This window comes from Brachionichthys hirsutus, chromosome 14, assembly GCF_040956055.1.
Source record: "Brachionichthys hirsutus isolate HB-005 chromosome 14, CSIRO-AGI_Bhir_v1, whole genome shotgun sequence".
NCBI classification, from domain to species: Eukaryota; Metazoa; Chordata; class Actinopteri; order Lophiiformes; family Brachionichthyidae; genus Brachionichthys; species Brachionichthys hirsutus.
This window is the reverse complement of record NC_090910.1, coordinates 10614480-10632732: the sequence shown is the minus strand read 5'-3', so window position 1 is coordinate 10632732 and position 18253 is coordinate 10614480. Positions and strand designations below refer to the sequence as shown.

At 46.3% G+C, this 18253-nt stretch overlaps 2 protein-coding genes across 2 annotated transcripts; both read right to left on the bottom strand.

Annotated features, from left to right (window-relative positions):
- Positions 1-8182: 8182 nt before the first annotated feature.
- Positions 8183-10047, bottom strand: LOC137903755 (C-C chemokine receptor type 9-like). The gene is made up of 2 exons (XM_068747901.1): positions 9993-10047; positions 8183-9374 (listed from the first exon to the last, which is right to left on the bottom strand). Exons 1-2 carry the CDS (start codon positions 10044-10046, stop codon positions 8316-8318), a joined length of 1113 nt encoding a protein of 370 aa, XP_068604002.1. The 5' UTR covers position 10047; the 3' UTR covers positions 8183-8315.
- A 2649-nt stretch (positions 10048-12696) lies between these two features.
- On the bottom strand, positions 12697-16204 carry lztfl1 (leucine zipper transcription factor-like 1). The gene is made up of 9 exons (XM_068748048.1): positions 16128-16204; positions 15763-15957; positions 14250-14307; positions 13950-14021; positions 13783-13848; positions 13628-13705; positions 13183-13359; positions 12988-13091; positions 12697-12906 (listed from the first exon to the last, which is right to left on the bottom strand). The coding sequence occupies exons 1-9, from the start codon at positions 16202-16204 to the stop codon at positions 12888-12890; spliced, it is 846 nt and encodes a 281-aa protein (XP_068604149.1). The 3' UTR covers positions 12697-12887.
- Positions 16205-18253: the final 2049 nt, after the last annotated feature.

Below are 18253 nucleotides of genomic sequence, written 5' to 3'. Positions count from 1 at the left end.
TCATATCTGCCGATAGCAGAAAGAGCCAAAAACAACAGGAGCGTGGAGCGTTGTTATTGCATTTAGTGCGCTTTTTCGAGGGGGAATAGAGAGGACGAAGTGTGGGACTACAGCTGCTCCTTCCCTCGCCTGACTCCTCCCTCCTTTTACTCACTGCCCTCCCTCCTTTTTTAATTGGTGTACCCCTTTCTTCCTTCCTTTCTCCTCTTCTTCTATTTTCTTTTATTTGAGTTTTTATTACTTTAAGTCCTGTTAGACCCCTTTCCTTTTTTTTGGTTTTTTTGGGGGTTTTTTTTATATATATATAGAAATTCTGGTGCACAAGCCAACATTAAAGTCCTGCTAGGCCTTTGGAGCGCATTGGAAAGTAAAAAAGAAAAAGATCGGGGACAAGCGTGTCCCCGATCGAGGAAATATTTCCTCGTTTTTCCTTTTCTGTGCATTTAACATAGCTAAGAAAGTTTCTGTGAACCCATGTGGGGAAAGAACTTTATTGCACTTTATAAGAAGTCTGTACATTTTAAATTTGATCATGGATTGAAATACAAATTAATTATCTAATGCATGCTGAGTGAAAAATGTAGCTTTCAAAAATCCTCCAAAAACCTGTTAGATCAATTGATTACTCTAAATTGTCCGTATAGTGTGTGAGTTTGTGTGTGTGTGAGTGGTTGTCTGTCTCTGGCGACGCATTCGGGGTGTACCCCGCCTCTCGCCCCACAGAGGGCTGGGATAGGCTCCAGCCGCTCCCGTGACCCGCAAAGCGGAAGAAAATGGATGGATGGACGGGACAAAAAAAAAATCCTCACAAAAGACAAACCCACTCAGGTTTGATGCATTTAGAGCTACATTGGGAAGCGACACCGTGGATCCATGAGAGGTAACAACAGCCCCCTGGGTCGGCCCTTCAGAACCGTACCTAATGCTGGGGTAAAGTGGAGGGAAGCCTTCCTGTAGGGTTAGCTTATAATCAATATACATAATCAATATACAGGGAAACGATGTGGTTAAGAGAGGTCTTGAGGGTGCTGTTTCAATCAATGAAGAGGGGGGCGTTTGGGGAGGAAAATCAGCAGTTAATAATTTAACCAGCATTTGAATGTGTGTGCGTGTGGTCGAGAGGTCAAGTCCATCAGGACACAGTCGGGGGGGGGGGGGGGGGTGTTTATCCTGACACATCTAATTAGCCGGGCAAAGAAATCTGCAATTTAAAGCCACTTCCTGCTTCCAGATGAGGCTTCACGACGCTTATTGAACCAAGAATAGTCTGGCTGGACTAATTACCGGCGTAATCAATCAGAGCCTATCATCTCCTGTCACAGCAGTCGATGCCGCCGCCGTCAATAAACCTCCACGTGTGTGGAGTTCAGACTGTGTCATAATATGAAGATGGATTTAGTGACTTATTGGAGCAACTGTTTTAAATATTTCGTTTCAAAACGGGGGGGGGGGGACGCTTCAGCTTCAGCTGTCATCAAAAAACAAAACAAAGCGTACGAGTGCATCCATTCCAGTCAACGACCTGTCAAAATAAAAGCACGGCTGTTGGTGTTTCATAACATTTAGATTAAATGGACGCGATGAAAGCCTGGCGTCCGTGACAACAGGAGGTCGGGGGCCGAGGGCGGAGACAATCAAAGGCGCTCTGTAAAGACACGGCTAATTCTGCTGTCAGTTTGTCAGGCGGTGCTCATCTGGCCCGGCCTACACAGAGATAAAGTCCTTGTTATGAATCTCTCAAAGAGAATCTGAGGAACGTGGAGGTGGGGGGGGGGGGCACATGGGCATCAGTAGGGTTAGCGGCTCCCGAAAGTATTTCATCAAAGAGGGCCTGGATCCTGGGGATTGAGATTCTGCCTGGAGGCGAGTAACCAATGGTCTCCCAAGAACATATTCCAGAGTCGGGCTCACAGAGCCAACGCACAGATCAAAAGCACCTCTGGAGCCAAAGCGGTTCTGGAGGAGGGAGGAAGAAACGGGAGTTCGGGTCCCTTCTTGGCCCCCTTTAAGCCCCAGATCTCACCCCAATTAAGAAGGAACTACTGTTTGTTCTGAGATCTACAGGCAGGGAGGTGCACACACACACACACACACACACACACACACACACACACACAGCACAATCGAGATGCTGAAAGCGAACTCCGACCGCTGACGACCAACGTCTGCATCTTGTGCTTTATTTTTGTTTATTTTTAATAACCGACTGCCGGAGCGTGTTTCCAACCCCCCTCAGCGTGTCGCCGTACCAGTAGCAGTTAATCAATACTTGGCATATTAATGCGTAATGCATTTGGATTCATTTATTTTGCCTCTGGACGGATGTGACTGCTGGAAATGCACGAGCGGCACAGACAGACGGGATGACGGTTAGTTAAGATGGATAATAATAGAAAATAGAATAATAGAAAAGCACTCGGGGAACGCAGACCTACGAAAAGCACCTCGGTCCCCTTATGTTGTGATTTACACCACAAATGATTGACCTACATTGACTTTATCTCTATTTTTAGATCCCTTAACCATGAAAACGAACCTTTAGCGACTTGGATTCACGTCGATGTCATTATTAGTTTTGAAGTTATTCACAGAAAGCATCACTTTCAGTCATGGCGCATTTTCTGGATCTATAGATCCGTAGCTTTTGAAGATGCAACAAATCCGTTTGTTCCACAGCGTCTCGGTGAAGGCCAGCAGAACCAGAACCCAGAGATAGATTATTGAAAGGGTCATGGCAATCCTGCCACGGATCCCTTTTAAACACTTCCCGGTTTGTTGATCTGGGTTCTGGTCGCTGCCCTCTGTGACGACCTCGGCTCTTGGGTGAATCTGAAAATCTGGGGGGAAAAAAACGCTTCAAATCGCCGTCGTAATGGCTGCGAATAACAGCCGGTCGGCGTCGGCGCCTCTATCTGATGGGCATCGGGGGGATTTTCTCGCTCTTAATCTTAGCACTGCAAGTGCAAGTGTGCCCAAACAAATGCCTCCATCCGCCTGACACTGGGAGTGTTTGCCGAGGACCAGAGGACTCGGGGCCGAACAAACACGCCGTAAAAGAGAGATTAGGTGACCTTTGACCCGATGATGGAGCGTCGTGGAGAGTTAGCGAATACTAAAGCTGCACGGAGTTTTAAAAAGTCACCTTCAGCATCTTCCTCCTGTTTGTTGCTCCTCTCCAACGCCGCGCCTCCACATGCTTGTACATTCAAGGCTTCTTCCGCGCCTCCTCCGCCCCGCCGGGGGGGGGGGGGGGGTCGAGTGGGCCATTAGCCTGAGTGACTTGATAAGACTCTCTGCACCCAAATCATCATCACAGAAGTACATTTGCGGTTATTTTGAATCCGTCAGAAATAATAAACGCCAGAACGATATCCGCTTGGGCTACTTAAGCAATTTCCGTGTGACAGCATCCCGTGGGGGGTTTCGTGTGGAATCCGAAATGACGACATAATAGAACTACGATGCCTGCACCCCCCCCCCCCCCCCCCCCTTATCAGGCTGGATTAAAAAGGAATAATGAAACAGTAGCGGGTTCGGAGCCTTGTGTGGTACGAATATGATTATCTAATGGACTCCAATGGAAAGGCTTGTTAATTCTACTTTAACGCGAGACCTTTCCCAGACTATCTCCCGCCCCTGGCTCCTCCCAAGACCCCCCCCCCCTCCTTCCTCCAACCTCCTCGCCCGCCTCCCTCTTCCTTTAAGTTTAAGTAATCCTTCTGCTATTTATTTTTTTCTTTTTTTCCCTTTGCACAGAAGTCATTATGTCCGCCGTCTATCTCTGCGTAGGAACGTGAGCGCGGGACAGCGATAAATCCAACCCCCTCGTCTTTCGCCCTCTTCGCCGGTCTGATTGTTGGCCTCTTAAATTTCACGCAAAAGCACTCTCGGCAATTATCGCTATTCATTTCATTTTTTTTTTCTTTCTTGGAGGGATCATTGTTGCTTGAAGAATGTGGGTCACTCATACAGACTCAAATCCAATCTAGAGACCGGCCTCCGTGTTTCAACACTGAATTTCTCAACTTTACTTGACCGACTAATAATACGATTCTAAATTCTCTCTCTCTCTCCTCTAAGTCATTTTAATTTGGCATTCTGCTCAGATTTTAACTCTTTATTTAACTCTGATGCTGAATGGCATCTTAAATTTTGACATTTTCAGGTGAAATTGGCACAACTTGATGGTGTTGAAGCATAAAACATGCAACCTTGAAGCACTGTCTTGGACCTTTGTTCCACGTCCAGGCTTTTGTAGTCGAGATATTTTCAGGCGTGCATCACTTATGTGCACATTTTTTTTGCAATAGCAGCAGTCTGATTACAAATATTCTCCTTTCTTCTCTCCAGATCCAAGCTGGGGGGTCATCATTAAACCCATTAGGAGTGATGCGAGCCGCTACGCTCGAGTCCGTCCTCGTCTAGCGAGGCACGCGGGTAAGTATTGTAGTTCAGCGCACACATCCTGAGAGCAGACTTAACTCCCGCAGGACACAGTTAAAGAAAAAAACCATCAATATTTCATCAAACTACTTTCTTTCTGGTCCAGATCAAAGGCTCGACTCCCACAGTCCTACAGGTAGAGATGGCTCTTTTGTTTTTGCTCCTCAGGTAGCACAGCGGTCAGACTGTTCGCGTTTGGAAGCCTGGCAACGCGCTGCCTGTCCATCTCCCGTGCTTACTGCCTTGGGGGGGGGGGGGGGTAAAAGGAAGAGGCAGGGTGAGAGTAGGTTTCAAACATGTCCAGAGATTGAACTTCTTGGCCTTCATTATGTCCAGAGAGTAATGGTGAAATGGGATCGAAGGTGTGTTCCTGCCTGGCGTCCCTCTTAGAGGTCGTTTGAGGTCGTCATGCCGGAGCTTTTCCAGACAGACTTGCATGTTTATTTTTTTATGCCCCATCCAAATGGGGGGTAACAAGCCTGAGGTACCCCCCTTTCCATCCACCTGTATAGTCTGAGTTTATTATGATGGTTCCACATCCCCCAAAAACCTCTTACGATGTTTCACACGTGCTTTGTCAGGACCTGAAGCGTTCTATTATGACATTCCGGAGGTATTCGTCGTGTTTTTGTTCGCGTCGGTCGGCTAAATGTTACAAACGAGTCGGGACAGGAGCAACAAAAGACCAGGAACGATGTGGGATCCAGGAATCTCATCACGGGAGATGCTGCCAGGCCTCATTCTGTACGTCTCTGCAGTTAAACAGACAGACAGACGGACGGACCGGCCTGCAGCCCAGACCTGTTTCCCATTTAAAACGTGTGGCGCATCATGAAGGATGAAAAATGGCAGCGGAGACTTCGGAGCGTTGAGCAACCGAAGTCAAACGTCAAACCGGAATGTAAAAGAATTCCTGCTTCGACGCTTTGATAATAATTCATGATTGTTTCTAGAAGAGAAGGTGATGCAACGCAGGAGTAAACACGCCTCCGTCCTCACATGTTGAAAGGGTCCAACTCAGAATGTGTGAGTGTGTGTTCACTTAATAACACGCACGCACACACACACACACACACACTCACACACGTCAGTTATAACCGGCCTTGACTCAAGAGGCCAGCATCTGTCCGTGATATCACGTTTCTTTCTAATAGAAAATACCAAGCGACTCTTAGACTAAATTATCTTATATTTTTGTCAAATAAAACTTTATTGAACATGCAGTGTTGATTTGGTGCAGACTAAATGGAAAGCAAAAGGTGTTAACTCCCATTAGAAATCCAGTACAAAACGCAGCTTTATTGCCCCCGATAACAATGCGTTTTTATTTTCTTCATTTCAACGCACTTGTGTGTCAACAGTTTGTTATTTCCATTCGACACCCCTCAAAAGACAAGAGCGCTTCCGGTCCACTCGTGTTGCTCTGTTCGTCATCGCGCGTGTGTGAATGCCTGTCCGCCATCTTTCCACCCTGAACACACCAGGCCTCTCCTCGCCATCAGCGTCAATCTGCGGCTGTCGCGCCGCGCCGGACAGTGACTAACGACACCCCCGGTCAGTCAAACACTTATCGGCGAGCCAGGTAACGCACACACGGGCCTGGAAATGACTGGCGTGAAATGGAAACGTCTCTCATTCTGCGGGGCCCCGAGAGCTGAAGTGAAATATTAGCTGTGGGAGAGATGGAGGGAGCGATAAGAGGATCCCTGTTTGGGCTGAAAGTGTGCCCCCCCCCCCCCCCACTTCCATTACGTTCGGCGGGGACGGGCCGAAGATCCCCGTTCTCTCTCTCGGATGAAGGATCGCTCTCCTCTCCCGTGTCGTTACTTCCTTCACAATTATTAATTTGCTGCGATCCGACCTATCTGCGACTCTTCGTGGCGGTGAATATGTATTGATGCGTCCGCCACCATCCTCCTGTTGCCATAGAAGCGACCTCCGGGCCTCCTGTTGCCATAGGAGCGACCTCCAGGCCGTCTGACTGCAGCCTGCTCCGTGTGTCCCCCCCCCCCCCCCATTACTCATACCCGCCGCCATGTCCTCCTTCCATCGTTCTTTTTCCTCTCTCTTACACATCTCCTTCATGCACGCACACACACGCACACACACACACACACAATTCCCCCTGTGCAGAAAGATGGATGGGATGTTCCCAAACCACAGGTGCTGCTCCACTTGTGAGTCTTTGCCATCCCACTCAGTTTTTGTACTTTTTACCCCCCCCCCCCCCCCCCCCCCCCCCAGCGGTGATTACCACGGTACTTCCGCTGTGGGATAATGAGGAGCGTGGAATATTAGCGCCATCAATCCGCCTGTCTATTAGCAGCTCCGTGGGACAACGCGAACCTCGTGGATTTTTGAAACTAAGCGCCTTCGAGGCCTCGCATCCGGTTTCGCCACTAGATGGAGTCGCTTTCGTTCCCAACCTGCTTGGGAGCCCCCCACACCTGAGGAACCGCTGTGTCAGCTGCGCCACCTTGTGGCAGATATTTTCGGTGCGTTTATTTTAGCCAGGCCATGCCGCACAAGAGGGAGGGGGGGCAATTAATTAGGATGTGAGGAATTCAAGCTGCTTTAGTAAAATACAACTCGATTATGTATATTTGCATATTTGGCTTGAAGAAGATTGAAGGTTATCGTTTGACTTTTCTTATTAAATAGAATATACGAACAAAGATTAGATCAAAGTTTCAAAGGCACAAAAAAATAAGGTCACAGATTTATCAGGTTTGGGTTTAATTTCTTTGGATTCCTTTCAAGGCAGCAGCTCGGATGGGATGAATCTCCGTGCAGATTCAGAACTATGAAGTCAACCTGCAAGAATCAAAGCTTAGAATATCTGCTCTCCGGGCCATCTGTCGGGGTCCTTGGGGAGGGGGGGGGCATCCAGAGACAGGATCTGCAGCGGCGTGTCGTCGTTTGTGTCGTTTGTGAGCTTGAGGTTTTCCTGTCGTGACAGAAACAAGCAGAGCAAAGTGGTGAAAACAAAACGCTGTGGTCTCACCTTGGCTCCAGCAGGTAGGCTGCAGTCGTCTGGCGTCGACCTCAGTGACCACAAAAACATCCCGGGCTCTGTTCTCTTTGCTTTTCTCTTTTTTAACAGTTCACGTGCAGGGCTGCAGCTCACACGCACTTTGTGTTCCTGTTTGTCATCTGTCTTTCTTTACACGCATCAGGAGAGATAATAACAAGCGAATCTTGCGTGACTTCATCCCCGAGCCGACGCCTCCTCCTAAGCCAACATCTGAATCTAATAGACACTTGAAAACCTTTATCCACCCATTGCGTAATTCCAGACATTGATTTGCGTTGCTTCTGGAAACCGGGTCAAACCTCAGCTTTGAATCTAACCTCATTTTAACGCCTCACTGATTTGCAGCGGTTTCTACATGAGGGCGACCTGGAAGCTGTGAAAGTGCGGCACCGACCAGAGAGGCCCGCCAGCCGTTGTGGGTCATCGTGGGGACCCCGGTCTGAGTTGGCATCCGTTCCCACCCACTGTGAAACTGTTGAGTCATAGCGGGCGATGCAGAAGAAGCGTCCCGATGCGTGATGCTGCATCAGAACGAGACGCGTTTGCCCGAGCTTCCGCCGCCTCAGGTACGTTAGGTACGTGCTTTCCCATGTGTCAGAGCCGAAGATCACTTTCATCATCGCCTCGGAAACTACTTCCGCTCCCTCTTTAGGAGAAGAAGACGACTGCAGAATTGTCTTTTTTTTTTTTATTAGGTTTGTTCGTTTAGCAAAAAAACACTTTATTTTATACAAGGAATACACAATAAAAACAAATACACAATATTTACAATAATGTACATTCTCTGGGTCGAGGAGGATTGTGTCTCGGGATTGGGGATTTAACAGGAAATGGCAATTTACAAGGAAAGGGCCGGGGTCGTCTCCGTCTCGGACATCACAGAAGGACGTTTGTGTACTGCCGGTATTTTACTGAGCCCCCCTTCGCCCAGCCTGCCAGCGCACATCTTCACGACCCTCAGGAGGTCTTGCCTGAAGCGGACGCCGACGAAGACGTAGAGGAACGGGTTCAGGCAGGCGTGCGTGTACGCCAGGCCCTTGGAGACCTGCTCGGCCACGTCGAAACGGATCACGGTGTCGCACCGGGTGAAAGTGGCGTTGGCCGCCTGCGTGGCCTGCACTATCAGCACCGTGTTGAACGGCAGCTGGGACAGAAGGAACGCAAACACCACGGCGGCGATGACGCGGAGCGCTTTGTGCTTCTCGAAGCTCCTGGCCTGCAGGAGGGTGCGGACGATGACGGAGTAGCAGACGATCATTATGATCAGAGGGAAGCAGAAGCCCATGCAGATCTGCAGGGACAGCACCAGGATCTTCTTCTGGTTGTTGTCGTTGTTCCAGTAGACCATAGAGCAAGTGGAGGGGCCCGGTGGGTCGGTCTTCACCCTGGCGAAGATCAACTCGGGGAGGGCCAGGAGGGTGGAGGTGATCCAGACTCCCAGACAGGCCAGCTTGCTGTAGAACAGCCGCTTCTTCTTCAGGTTCTGGGCCTTGGTGACTTGAACAATAGCGATGTAGCGGTCGACGCTAATGCAGGTGAGCAGGAGCATGCTGCTGAAGAAGTTGATCTTATAGATGGCGGACACCGCTTTGCAGGGACGGACCCCGAAGTCCCAGCCCGTGGTGGCGTCGGCGGCCCAGAAGGGCAGCACGCACAGGAACAGGAGGTCGGCGACGGCCAGGTTCAGCAGGTAGACGTCCGTCATCGTTTTCAGACGGCTGCGCACGGTGGCGTAGACGCAGACCACCAGCAGGTTGCCCACGACGCCGAGGATGAAGATGATCCAGTAGAGGGGCGGTTCGTACCGCCCGCGAAATGCCCTGACCCAGCTCCTGTTGCACATGCCCGAGTTCGCAGTCAGCAACTCGTCATAGTCGTCCCTGTAGTCTGAAGGGTCCTGCAAGCAAGAGACACGGATCGGGTTTAAAGAAGGCCGCGTGCGATGCGTGCCGGGGGGGGGGTACGGCTACAGCGCGTGACGTCAGTGCGGCCTGTGACGTGCACGCTAACCAGAGGCTGCTCTCAGGTGCAGGTGTTGTGTGTCTGCAGGAGAAACCACAACACTGCAACGACTTCCTGCTGCTCCCCAAGCCAGAGGAGGGGGTTTAACAGTCCTTGGGGGGAGAGGGGGGGGCAGTAAGGGGCCCCCCCCCCCCACAGCGACACTCAGAACCTCAGATGCAACAAGTTTAGATTTAGGGCACAGATAAACAGGTCGGTGTTTACGTTTTAAAAAAACTGGAACATTTGACGCAGATCTGAGAAAGATGTCGTCTTCAGATAAATCGACTGCGTGTTCAGCGTCGAATCGGCAAAGATGCACACGAATGAGGAGTCGCAACGTGGTTTTGTTCAACTTTTACCCCACTGCATCCTTTAAAATCGTACTTAGAGGAGCAAAACTTTAACAAACGCGCACAATCTGGATCAGCCGTCAGACTGATCCAGTCGTTTTAACATCATCAATCTGGGTCTGCTTTTCACGCGTCTCGTGGCTGCTGAAATCAATACTTACATCTCCAGAGTAATCAGCCGGCGTGGTCATAAAGGCTGTAAATGTCTCATCCATGTTATCTACGAAGAAGAAGTGGACGTGAACGTAAGACCACAAGATGCAAGTGAAGCGACCAACGATGAAATCCTGTCAATTCTAAGCCGTTTAGCATCAGTGGCACAAACCGCTTACCTGCAGAGACGTAGAGACTTTCCTCTCGGCCGCAGGTTGTTTCCTTCGTCTGGTGCGTTCGACTCGTCTTCCCTTGCTTTTATGGGTTCCCTTTAACCACAGGATCACGTGCTGATGCACGAAACCTCACTCCGTCGCAGGCTCATCTGAGACCCAACGCAATCCTTCCTGTGTATTTCTTTCCCTAAATGCAGATGTTGAAAAAAACAAACAGATATTTGACAGGTGACAACGGTAGCCAGTTTTATATGAAACTACAATTTGGAGACTCGACCCACTGACCTGTGTCTCTTAAGCAGGAACCAAAGCAATGCACCCCCCATTCCCTCCACAGCCGATCGAGTTTTAGAAACTTGAAAGCCATTTTTTTGACGCGCTTTGTGCACACAGGTGGAGCGTTTCAACCCGGAGAATGAAACTGGAAACCGGCGAGGTGTGATTTTGGATAAATCTATCCTCCCTCATCTATCTTAAATCACGTCGTCTGAATGGATGATTGTGTCGGAAATCTGTTAGGATTTCATTTTCAAATAAAGGGTGATGACTTGAGCTTTTAAGAAAATCAGCTCCCCTTTTTTTTTTTTACTAAAAGTTATGCTAAAGCTTTTTTATTTAAAGGATTTTACTGGGATTTGGGGAACATTAGTTATTTGTTTTGTCCACATTCCACCAGATTCGGTACGTTTATGAGCCAAATCAGACCTGTGGAGGATTTTATGATTCTTTAAAAATACTTTTGTGCAGTTCCAGGTTAGGTGTATTCCCCTAACTAGCCATGCAAATGTAATTAAATAAAGGGAATTAAAGGCGCACCTGCAAATAGATGGAAATGAAGCCTTTATTCTGTTTTTAACAGGAATCTCGTGAAACAGATTCATCTGCGTGATGACAAATACATGGTTTATCTTTATTAGTCATTCAAACTATTGTAATAAGACTCAGAGTTGTGTTGATCTGTGGAAGATCTCTGCGGCGGAGCGGCCTCCTGTCTTCTCAGTTTCATTCCCCGCTCTGATACAACCCGGTCGGCTCTTCAGTCCTCCACCAAACGCTGATTGGGTTTCTCGGTTTTGATCACGATGAGGAAGAGGGCCATTTCATAACCAGATGAGTATTTCCCTTGTGGGAATAAGATTTTGATCAAAGTGTCAGACAGAAAAGTTTCATTTCCACAGTCAAAGTCCGGATATGTTTTCTTATTTGTCTGCAGACATATTCGTAACATGCAGGAGGCGAAGCGTGACCCATTCTAGCAGGTCAGAATCCGACCTAAATGACTAAATTTAGGTCAGATTACTAAATCAGATGCAGTTCAGCACCAAACGGTTAGGATTGTAGCACAGCTCAGCAATCTGTGCCCCCACCATTCTTAAATGCAGCTTTCCCTAAAGTCCGCTCGACGATTCCTGAGAAACAAACATAAACAGAAGGTTCATGTTGCCGTGGAGCTGAGAAAAGCCCCTTGACGGCTTCTTGGCGAACAGGAAGCGGATGTGAATGGGTGAACAAACGCTGAGCGAACAGATGCCCCATGTTGGGGGAAAACGCTTCTCTCAACAGAGCAAGAATTCGGTGGTGAGAGAAGCGCGTCGTCACCACTTCCTGTGTAGCTGCCCGCTGTGATTTATTCTCTGCTGGGTATTTGCATTCTATATGAGAAATTACCAGCATCAGCATCCGTCTTCTCACGGCAGTTCCCCTCCAGCTTCAGCTCGGCTTCTTTTTCTTTCTTTTTTTTTCATACACCTTCAGGACATAAGGTGCATTGAGGAACATGCGCATCATACAAAAACAGCATGAGTTTAAACCAGGACAAACTGTTGAAGAGTTTCAGCCAGAAGAACAAAGGGTTGATGGTTGAATGGCTGGCGACCGCTTCACCCCCCCCCCCCTCTCTATCTAGTTTGTTTACAAGCTAGTACAAGTTTAGTTTGCGTTCCCTTATTTATTATTCCTTTCTCCACATTTGACCTTAAACCATCAGAGCCATGAGTTCTCTGTGTCACTTTTCATGTTGTTCCATTCTGTCTGTCCACCTTTGTCTCAGCAATCGATGGGCCAGAAGAAAATAAAAGGAAAGAAGACTTAACTCATCATAAATATTTGGTAACGGCTTTTATTACCACATAATTTTCACGTTACAAGCAAATGGACATCTAAAGTACTATAGTGTAGACGTGTACTACTCTACAAGAGCATTGCTTCATGAACATCATGTATATTCTGTATTTATTTAACTTGCACTCCGTCACCTTAAGCATTATGGGAAGGAATCCAGACTAAATGAACGTAAATCATTTAAATATAATTATCTATGTCACTCCACATGCAAGAGGAGGAAGATGATCAGCAATATGTTAATAATCAATTCACTAAAGCTACCAGCTAGACAAGGCTGCAAATTCTCCGGCAGAAGGTGTGCGTCTGTCCAGTCGAGCAAACGGAAAAAGGCCTCTTCAAACAGGGAATTGCGTAAAGCGCCGAGGGAAGAAACGGGAGCAATCAACGGGAGTAATCAACCGTGTGGCTAACAAGCTCCCTGCGCCCACGTCTTACCTAAGCTGATAATTAAACATGAAAGTACACAGTTAACATTTCCTTGTGGAGGGGTTTCTCCTTCCCTGCTGTTTTACAGCTGTGATGGTTTCTCATCCAAACCACAGTCGTGGGTCGTTCCTGCCTCCACCTCTGGACACCTGTCGGTCCGGCGGTCTCGGGCAGAGCTCATTCGCTGGGCTCGTATCTGAAGCAGACGAGCAACACACATCAGAAACAAAACTCGTTCCTCTGTGGCTCCCCCGAGGTCCCCGAGAGCTTTCCTCACCTCTGCAGTCGTTTTCTAACTTCTTTGATCTGCTCGTTCTTCTTGGTCAGGATCTCCTTCATGTTGCGGTAGGCTGCGGTTTGCTGGAATTTCTTCTCCAGCTCCTGCAGACGGCGAATGCACCGATATCAAACGTCTCGGTCAACTCAACAACAAGCGGGAGGCTGCGGGTACGAACTGAACCACGAGACGCACCTTCTCTGCCAAGGCCAGCTGCTCCTGCACTCGCAGAAGCTCGTGTTTGGAAGAGATCAGATTCTCCCGCAGATCCTTCTGCGAGGCGGCTTTGGCGCTAAGCGACCTTTCGTAGTCCTCCTTCAGGGCCGCCACCGTGTCCTCCAGGCTGCTGACCTCCTGGGATGGAGCCGCCGGCTTGAAGGGAGAAGAAACAGCTTAGACTTTCAAATGAAATGAATATTGTAACGACTGCTAACGCACTCTTACATTCTAGACTGACAACGGCAACGCTCTAGTCTAGGACACATACCGTTTGAGGTCCACATAGGTCAGCATAGCAAACCAAGTCATAGCAAATGTTCAGGTGGAACGGTTTGGAAAATAAAGGGTTGAAAGTAAAAGTTGTAATCAGTAAAAAAAAAACATAACATAAATGTGATGCTACCCGGAAGCTAAGCAGTACCTGATGTTGACTTTGGTCCTTCTGGAGGTTCTTCAGAGCTCGCTCTGCTTTGGTTTTCTCATCGAGTGCACTCAGCGCCTGAGAGCACCAATCAGAGACTACAACATTAAAGATGCTGTGCCTTTGAAAAAAACGTGTAAAGCTAATTGTCATACCTGGGATTCTAAAGTGCGAAGCCTGGCTTTCAGTTTATCGTTCTCCTCCTGTAGTCTCGCTATTTCCTAAAAGGAATATTGACATGGGTGAGAGACGCTGCGTAGATGCACTAAAGACAGAAACCTGTAATCAGTCGCCGTTTGACCTTCTTGCAACACGTCTTCACCTTGTTAAGAAGTTCAGACACCCCACCGTCATTCAGCGGCGCTAGCTTGGGCTTGCTCGTTTCCTGGAGTGTCTGGGAACAAAGTGAATACGTCACAACTCAAACAATTCACAAACTGGAAAGAGAAGATTTATTTCTATCCGTCCAGGTGTGACTAGCAAAAGCCATGAAAGAGCAGGGTGTCATGTTACAAAATTCATTTGCTTTCCTTTAAGCGTGCATCGTGAATCATGATCAATGGCTACACTGATGGTGCTTGAAGGTCACTCTAAAGGTCACAGAGCTGCACATTTTACTCACCCTATCGGCGCGTTTAAAATCGGTATTCTCAAATTCAGCCACTTGTTCCAGCAGCTCCCTGAAAGAGGAGAGAAGCAAAGCATTTGTAAATTTGACATTAGGATAGTGTTAAAGGGTGAAACGGAACTCCTCACACGTCTTTCATCATCCATCATTGTTGACACTGTTTTTTGGCGTTGCGTATCTTATCGTGGTTAGTGAACACACTTCTTCTAGCTGCTCGCTAGCGCTTGCGATTTAACCGTTGTGGCAAACAAAGCCGCTCTCTGAGATGCTCAAATGTGGTTTTCAAAAAGCAGCTGAACTCACGTAGCCGTGGGGGCGCGCCTCTTATTTTAGACACTGCACAGGTCACGTAGGCCCTCCTGCAGTAAACAGGGCCCACCCATTCTGAGCGCTCTACATCTACAAACCGAAAAACAAGCTAACAAGATGAAAGGTAACCTTGAATGATACCTCAATGGTACAAAGAACAGAGTGAAGCGTGTTGAAATTTAGTTTGACATTTGAATATCACACGCAACAATGTTGATCAACTGCCACTTTATACTTTTTAATTTGAGAAAAGATTTACTTTCTAACCTTATATAAATAAACTGTAGCAATATGAAGAATTAAAATTGAGAATAAATTTTTATCACAAAGATCTAAAGATTTTGTCACCCAAATTTTCCCTGATGGATTACCAGCAGTGCGGAAAGTTTTACATTTAGATTTGAAAGTATTGAGACTTCTGTAAATAGAAAAAACAACATTTATTAACTTAAATAAATGAATGAATGGTCAAAACATCTTTCCATGAACAATATTCCTGTTATAACACAAAGTCTGCCTATGATGATCCTGACAAGCCGAGACATTGTCTCCAGGGTGCAACATTGATTTTACCCCTTTAGAATACAGCCTTTAATGGTTTAAGATGCTTTGAAATTCAACGTTCCGCTACTCTCTGTTGTCTTAGCGCTTTTGGTAAATGTCTCTGGATTAGTTTTCTTTCTTCTTTTTTTTTTTGCAAACTGATATAAAAATACTGTGTGAAGTGTCAGCAGTTACGGTTTTTAAGGCTATTGAACATCACTGCAAGAAGGAAACCCTTGTAATGCTTAAACAAGGTTAAATTAATACAGTGGCTTGGCAGTGACCTTTTAGCCTGGGACACGTACGGCAACAGTAACTAAGAGATCAAAACCTTAAATGCGCTGAGGAGGAAATAGGTTTTTTTTACAAACATAGCAGTCTATTGTGTGCACAGAGGCCTTGCTCACTCCTGAATTTGTTGTAACACTCCGTTTGACCTTGAACTCTCATAACCATTTTCAATCTTTTAAATTTGAAAATGTCATTGCTGTTAATCTTACGTGAATTACTGAGCACCAAAAAGATCAAAGATGTGAATCTTACATGCATACGAGATCAAGCTCCAGCTATCCTCCAGATCCAGAACATTCTGTACTCTTGTTGGAAGAGTCCTAACTTTGCAACCTTTTATAAAATGGTTGTACAGTAAACTCACCTGTTCTCCAGCTCTGAGATGTCACTCTGAAGGCGAAGGTAATATTTCTCAGCTTGGGAGAAGAGCTGCCTGAGCAAAAGCACATTAGTATGGGCTGTGTTGATGAGCTCCATCTCCACCTCCCCACGAACCACGACCTGCAACCCATCCAGCATCTCCTTCACCTCGTCCACTGTGAACGTATCCTCCACCAGCCTTTAGAGACATTTATAGACATTTAAACTCCATGTGAACTGAGAGTACTAAATTATTGGTCTCGTGTTGGTCTTACGTGTGTTTAAGTGAGAGTTACATAGTATCTATAAATCAAGCAATATATATATTTAAACAATGATACCATAAACTTGAGCACGACCCCCCTTTACCTGCTGTCTTTGAGTTCTTCAAAGCATGAGTCAATGGTCTTAAGTCTCAGGATCCTTTTCGAACGTGCAAATCGCATGTAATTGATGACTTCAGTCTGATGTTGTTCGTTAAACCCAAATTCAGCCTACGTGAAGAAAAGAAAATTGGCAAAAAACAACTTTAAAAAATCAGCAAAACAGGCAGGGAGATGCTATTGGAAACCATAACTAGCTTACAAGCGAGGTTTCAGAGGCTTTCGGCTGCTAATATGTGGCACGGCCTAGACACACGAGCTTTCATAGGTGACGTGCTAACTACGAGGATGCTTGCTAACATATCGCCCTCAAATAAAACATAGTTATCGTGGCTAACCGGTTTTAAACAGTAAATGACACCAGCTACTTACCATGGCGGCTGTGGAGCTAGCGTTAATGCCACTAAGTTAGCTAGCTGGGCTAAACAAATAGTAAACGCGAATGAGTGTTTCAGCCTGTAATTTAGGCCACGCAGCGGAAAAACCTGAGAATAAAGTCGTTAATCTTGCTGGCGTCGATGGTTGAAGTAAATATCAGTACTTTAAGTAAAAATCGGTCAATGAGGTAAACGGGTTTAAATCATAGCTGTTCGATTATGTGACAGGTTGGCTAGCCTAGCAATCAAGCTAATGTTTGCCTCGCGAATGCCGTGGTAACAGAGAATAGCGTCATTGCCTTGGTTACAAGAGGTGCGTTCAAGGCGCGGCGAACATCATGGGAATAAAGAGTTTTTTACCGTCATTCCTGAAATATGAGATTTAAAGCATTATTACAGTAGTATGGTCTCTTGAGGTACAGTACAGGTTACTGGAATTTAATAGTAATCTAGGCCTATTTCATTTACAATATGCATGTGAGAAAATTTAAAGTTAGGTTTGTCTTAAATAGTATGCAGCTTTTGAAGAGAGGAGTGATCAAACTGAAGGATGGATAGTAGAAAGCATGTACTGTAGTTGGAAATGTTAAAAAAAAAGGTAAGGAAAATATATGCAACTTTATTCAGGATAACCCGAGAGTTGCTTTTAACATTTTGCTGGCAATCAGTTTGTAAGATCTTCCTATTTTTTCCAAGTAGATTTGGGAAGGCACCCGCCCCTGAGTGCACCAGTGAGTAAATTCATATGATCCAAATAAAACCTTCACAGAAATTCTGTTGCATTATCCCCCTTTTTTTCTGTCACTATCCATTTTGCTAGGGAAGTTCCAATTAAAAAAAAAAAAAAAAAATCCCCTCATGTCTCTCTAGCTGTAATTAAGTTAGACTAAGGGGCAGCACATGGTGGTCTCACAATGTGACCTCTCCGTGCTGCCACATTCAAATTCTGTGTGCAACATCAGTCGGCACCAGAGGCCAAGATGTTTCCCTTTTACCTTCAATCACGGTGAGTCCCTTACAATTTACCACAAGAAATAGACACCCATAGTTTTAAACCATAATCTGAACGTTTACAAGTAAAACGTTACTCTTTAAAGGGTTTTTTTTAATGGGAGTTGTTTGCTCTTTGTTTGAGTTGCTATTCTACAGCGGTCAGTTAGTCCATAGCATTTACCTTGCATCTGTATCTTGAATTTCAACTCTTGTGGCAGAACCAAGATTGTCTGCAGCTGGTCTAGAAACAACTTTAGTAAACTGGAAATTGATTTGAAATTTTGCACACAAAAAAAAACACTAAAATACAAGCAAGCAGATACACGTGCGCTGAAGGGAAATGGACAAAAAAAAAACACACATTTGTAATTACTTTCAGTTGTGTGTTTAATTTGTAAAAGAAATGCGGACAAATGCGAATACACAGTTGCAATTCAGTTTCCACTTAATTCACAGAGAATTTAGAAATCAGAATATTGCAAATTATTATCAATAGCAGTCTACGTTGAATGTACTAAAATAATGTACTACAGTATACCCAGTGTATTCGGTCAAGCTTTATCCCGCTGTCAAACCGAGTCAGCGTTAGTACAGAACAAAGAACTGCTCCAAGGTCAGTTTGTACTGTATGTATGAATACAAATACTAAAGTAAATTCAGAAAAACCGATCTGAAGTCAGGCATCTCAGTGATTCCGGGTCCTTGCAAGCCAATCAGCTGACAGCCGCATGACAGACAGACA